At 44.7% G+C, this 5906-nt stretch overlaps 1 protein-coding gene across 1 annotated transcript; it reads left to right on the top strand.

Annotated features, from left to right (window-relative positions):
* The first annotated feature begins 2273 nt into the window (after positions 1-2273).
* Positions 2274-3110, top strand: LRRC10 (leucine rich repeat containing 10). The gene has a single exon (XM_009669603.1). It carries the CDS (start codon positions 2274-2276, stop codon positions 3108-3110), a length of 837 nt encoding a protein of 278 aa, XP_009667898.1.
* Positions 3111-5906: the final 2796 nt, after the last annotated feature.

Raw genomic sequence — 5906 nt, 5'->3', positions numbered from 1 at the left:
AACAACAAAAGGTCATTGTGACTTTTTTTGATAAGCTGGAATAATGATTAAACTACAATGCGGAGAATCCCTAAGAGATATTTACCTGAAGCATAAAAGTTTCACTAATCAGCAGGATATCTGTCTAAGGGACATATTTTTGTCCTGGATGTACGTTCTACCACTCAGCCTTTATTACTTACGCCAAAAGCATTTGCTTTTTCATACCTCTAGTACACAGCATCTTAATAGGGCAGGTAACCTTGTCTTTAAAGGGTGCCACAGCTTCTTAGAAGTGCAAACAACTACAAAAGCCTGCTGAGGCCCATAAGAACATCTTCTTAAAAATCAGAACGTATTCCAGGGTAATTGCTGTGAAATCCAGAAATAATACACTTTCCCTATGGTAGTCCTCTGAAAGGGTACGCCATATTACGGTATTAAAAGAGCGGCAATTCTGTGAAGCTTATTTCCTGCAAACTGGCTCTTATCGCTGGCATGCTACACATAGGGTCCATCCTACATTTTGTAGCTAGAGCATTTGCAATGTCACTCTTCCACAGTGAGGCCACAGACAACTAGAACGTAACTTTGTCCTCCAGGCTTGAAGTTTCTGCCCAACTCCTCAGTCCAAAACCTAGTTTGTGGCACTCAGGTTGCAGCACTTGCTGCTCTCTGTCCGGCTGCAGCACTGGCCCTTCTCCTTCTTCACCAAACACCTCCATACATTTCATACCAGCACCTCTGCATGGCACAGCCACTTATCTCGCAGGGAAAAGATGAGTAAACATCCTGTAGCCGATATCCAATATTTAGTTAAGAGCTGTTTTACGTTTAAAAGCAAGTGATGGTAGTAGAGCTCTGTGTTGTCAGATTTGACCGGAGATCATGAGGCCACCTTAACTGTTTAATATTGTCGTTTTCTCAATCTTCTGTTTGTTCTACCTTTTATTTTTCCAAGCATACATGGCTCTCAGCAATCATGTATTTTGTGTGTGTAGCGACTAACTCCCGGAAACCGGCTGCAGGCTGTTTGAAGAAAATATCATTCCTAAATTATGGTAAGTGTGGAAAATGTCAGCGCTGAGCTGTAGATATCAAAGGAGACAGCTGGAAAGACTCACAGTTAAATGCTCTGCCAACTTTGAAATCCAAAGATCTTGGGAGAGCAAAGGCAGAGACGCAGGTGGGACAAGCCACAAGAAAGCTTGAAAGCAGCAGCTCCAGAGGTCAAAGTCCACAAAGACGTCTACGCATTGGCAGCATCTCCTAGAAAAGAGGTGCTCGGGCCCAAAGCAGCGTGGGTCTGGCAGAAATGAGCAGAGCAACAGTCTCCATGGCGCAGTTGCATCTAAACAGTCATAACTAAAAGCGTGACTCTCAACGTAACTAAATCCAGGGCAGCTTCTTGCTAGGTAAGTACGGACGTGGGAATTGCAGTAGCGCAGTCCGAAGAAAGCAGAACAGCCTTGGCAGGTTGTGATGGTGAATGTATCAAACCGGGATTCAGCTGAGAAGCAAAATATAATCTAAAGAAAAAGGCCCTACACAGTTAAGAGTGCCAGATGCTGTAGTAAACACAGTTAAATTAGGAACATAAATACTCGAGCAGCTAAAGATAGCGGTTTGCCAAGTATTTGTGTTAAAGGTTTAAGATATGCACTGGGTGGCAAGTTACATTGTTAAATTATGTATTTGGCACCTTGCAAAGTAAATCCATAAAAGTGCCACTCGTCTGGAAAGTTAGTCAAGTCTTGACAGGTATTTTAAACAACAATTAGATTACATCTGACATTTCCGCTGAAAGTTGAATAAAAGCTAAACATTTAAACATTTAAAAATTTGGTCTTTGGTGATGTTTACTTTCTTTAGCCAATCCTCACAGGCAATACCAACTGCACAGACAGCATAACCATAGCAAAAGGTGAGGGGTGGGGGCATCTGAGAGGCTATGTGGGGCAAAATTTGAGAACATTTATAGCGTGCAAGAAGAGGGAAGATGGATGGTTTTCTGGGTGAGCAGAGGGGGAGGAAGGGGAGGGAGCGAGACTGCGTGTGAGCGAGAGAGGGAGACCTGTACTCTAAGTCATGATGTCCGTAATCCCCATCACCAAACACTCATTCGCTTATCAGAAACATTTCAGAGCCCTTGAGATTAATGGCTGGTGCCATGTAAACAGAGCCTTATATTGGGAGGAAGGAGGCACCAGCAGACCAGTGCACAACAGGAGACAACCAGGGAGGGCCCCTCTCCCTCGCAGCCCCGGGGATTTCTGAACAAAGAAACTCCCAGGATGGGCAACAGTCTGAAGGCGGTTGTTGCTTTTGTGCCTTCTAATGAGTGCCAGAAGTACCTCCTGGAAGACCTAGAAGAGATGCCAGCGGATAAAATGGTAGATCTGAGCGGCAGGCAGCTGAGAAGGCTCCCTCTGCACATTTGCTCTTTTAGGGAGCTGGTCAAGCTATACCTGAGTGACAACAACCTGAACCACCTCCCCCCCGAGCTGGAGCAGTTGCAAAACCTACAGATCCTGGCACTGGATTTCAACAACTTCAAAGCGCTGCCCCTGGTCGTGTGCACACTGAAGCAGCTGTGCATCCTCTACCTGGGCAACAACAAGCTCTGCAACCTGCCCCTCGAGCTCCGGCTCTTGCAGAACCTCAAGACCCTCTGGATTGAGTCCAACTGCCTGCAGTACCTGCCCGAGGTGGTGTGTGAGCTCAGCCTCCTCAAGACACTGCATGCCGGCTCCAATGCGCTGCGTGCACTCCCCAGCCAGCTGCGGTGCCTGCAGGAGCTGCGCACCATCTGGCTCTCGGGTAACCTGCTGTCTGAGTTCCCCCCCGTGCTCCTGCACATGCCTTTTCTAGAGGTGATCGACGTGGACCGCAACGCCATCCGGTACTTCCCCAGCCTGGCTCACCTCCCTGGCTTGAAGCTGGTGATCTACGACCACAACCCCTGTCGGAACGCACCCAAAGTGGCCAAAGGGGTGCGCAGGGTGGGGAGATGGTCAGAAGAGAGTCCTGAGCCCCGCAAGCGGTCCGGGGCCCTGGTAGACATCTCACCCGAGGACATGCCGTTGCCACCTCCCACCGACAAGCCCGAGCTGGAGATAGAGCCTTGCTGACTGTCAGCCACCTGTTGGCAAAGATGGACACGTACCCACAACACCCTCGCTTGCTTGCTTGCGTCTAGAGAACAACATGCCACCTGGCTAGTCTTCAGGGTAGGTGCAACGGTTTAGAGCTAGGTAACAGCAACATTCTTTTACAGACACCCCCCTTCAGGTGCAGCACCCAGCCCTCTTTCTCTAGAGCCAAGATTTACTCCCTTTGCCCCCTCCTGCCATGTGGGGACCACTACGAGTTTGCAGTAGAGATGAAGACTCCATTTCAATGTTTCCCAGTGTTTTGGGTGAGCTGTACAGACCCCGTACAGACCCCATTCAGACTTGCTTTTCTTCACTAGAGGTAGCCCATGCACTCTCTCTCCCTCCCCCACTCTGCTGAGGCGCCTGAGCCCAGCTGGAAGCCACTGTGGAAGGTGATTATGAAGCGCAGAACACGCTGCTGAGGCGCACCTTTAACCCACAGCGTTTGTCTCAAGTGACTTCAGTTTGAAAGGCAGCAACAGAAATAACTGTGACAGTTTCCCTTCCCACCGCACGGGAAGGGCTCGCGGACTCCTGGCTGCACTACCCAGGAAACAGCACATACCAGCAAGCTCTCTTCTTACAGCTGCTATCTTCTTTCCAGAAAATGTGTGCGACCATTACTGTTTCATTATCTCCAAGTAATATTTAAAGTGATTATGAGGAAAGGTAGGGGCTTTTTTGCTAGTATTTACATAACCACTAACACTACCTGTAAAGATAACAACACAGGTCAAATTTTCATGCAGTAGCAAAGAAGAAAATCAAAAGCTGACTAAAATGGAAAAACTGCAAGAGCTGCAAAGGTAAACTTGCCTGAATAACACCTAAGATGGGAGCCCGCTCTTACAAACTTGCACAGAAGAGGAAGTTCAGCCAATTTTTACTTGGTTGACTTCAGCATGATATTTCTCCAGTTCATAAAGCTGAGACCTGTTTGGATTTCCTTGGAAATGCACAGAGAACATTTACACCCCTCCCCCCCCCCTTTTTTTTTTTTTTTTAAATAAAGGTATGTTTGAGAAATACAGAATAGTAACCTGGCTCAAAACGACTTGACGCTTCTAGCTTTTCATTTCATAGCACCGAGCATTCAATTTAGTAAGAGACAGGTTTTTTTAAGCCCTTAGTGGAGCAGAACAGCCACTTTTCCCCTTCCTTCATTTGTCAGGGGGAACTTTCTTACCACCACAGCATGCAAAAGTGACAGTTGACGTCCCATAAACGGTTTGATTCAACGCCTGTTCACGACTGCTTGATATCATTTACATTCTTTGAAAAATTATCTGGAAATATACAGACTCAGTTAGCACTTGCTATCTTGTTAAGTAAAGTCTGAATTTGGACCTGGTTGGCACCCATGTAATGTAATTACTATTCATTAAATTAATTTTACTAGTCTTACTGAGTTTAACTATTTTTCTTTGGAAAGAACCGATTTACCTTTTTTCAGATTCCTTATCTAACTCTGTTTCAACAAACTATTTCTTTCAACAAAGAAAAACTATTCAACAGGATGAGTTTTACTTTTTGTTTGCTTTTTTTTAAATATCAAAATCAAATGTTTCATTTTCTAAAGAACAGTCATGGTACTCTTACTTATCTTGGGGGTGAGGGAAGAATGTGCTTTCACCTGCCTTTTAATGATTTATATTTAATGCAGTACTCTTCAGGACAGTAATGTCACTTTTGGTTGTTTGAAGAGAGCCTATTTTGAGAGTTTGGAAGAGTATTTCATAAGCAGATGCTCTTCGTTTCAGGAAGTCTAGGGGAAAAAAAAATGTTCGCACAGATACTTTCTTGATTTGAAAGTAATCCTCCTGCTTTGGCAGCCTTCCCCTGTTACTCGTCAAGGTGCTGCTTTACACTTGGAACAGCCAGGCAGGTCATACTGCCCAGCTGGCACCTCTTTGCATGTTACTGTGCAGACAGGGGTGCTTCTGCTTGTTGCTGCTTACAGCTGTCATTGAGAATCTAAATGAAAACTGCAGCAGAAATCACAGGCCTCCTGATGATCTGAATATAAGTAAATTAGTTCAATTAAAAGACATCTTGCTTTTGCAGAAGCTACTGGAATGAGAATATTAAGACAGGTCACAACAGCCATGGAAAATCACCACTAACAGAATACGTTTGATGAGACAGAGATGAAAAAACAAAAACAAGACAGAGAGGGAAGGGGGATGCAGTGCAGTCTAGCACATTTTCCACTAACTGCCCTTCCATCATAATAATACATATTTGTAAAGACTAGTCCAAGTCCAATATTTAGTAGACTGCACTGAAAATAAACCCATGAACTTTTTAGTTCAATGCAAGATGCTGGTATTTTTCCCCAAGCTGTATCTTCCTCTCAAACCCCCCCCCCCCCCCAGCAGAACTCCTGTCTCCTTAAAAACATACTAATTCATGATGCAGAAAGCTTTAAAATCACTTTGGTTCTGCACATTGACTAACATCCATCTTCATCTTTTTATCTTCCCTTCAAAAAGGCGTAATATTTCAGTATCATTACAAAAGGGTAACATATAACTTACTCTAGAACCCATTTCTAGGATCCCAACTCAAAACCCATACAGGCCAGGAACAAGTTGTGTATACAAAACAAACTAAAGCACCACAAAATAGGAAACTATAAAAGCATGTACTTCAACTTGAGAAGACATCATTTGCATTGACTTGCCTGACCACAGTTTGAAATGTTTCAAGACTGAGGACATGCGCTGTCACTTATCTAATAAATTTACACTTCTATACAAAGACAAATACGAC

This window comes from Struthio camelus, chromosome 1 (assembly GCF_040807025.1).
Source record: "Struthio camelus isolate bStrCam1 chromosome 1, bStrCam1.hap1, whole genome shotgun sequence".
NCBI classification, from domain to species: Eukaryota; Metazoa; Chordata; class Aves; order Struthioniformes; family Struthionidae; genus Struthio; species Struthio camelus.
This window is presented reverse-complemented; position numbering and strand designations above follow the sequence as displayed.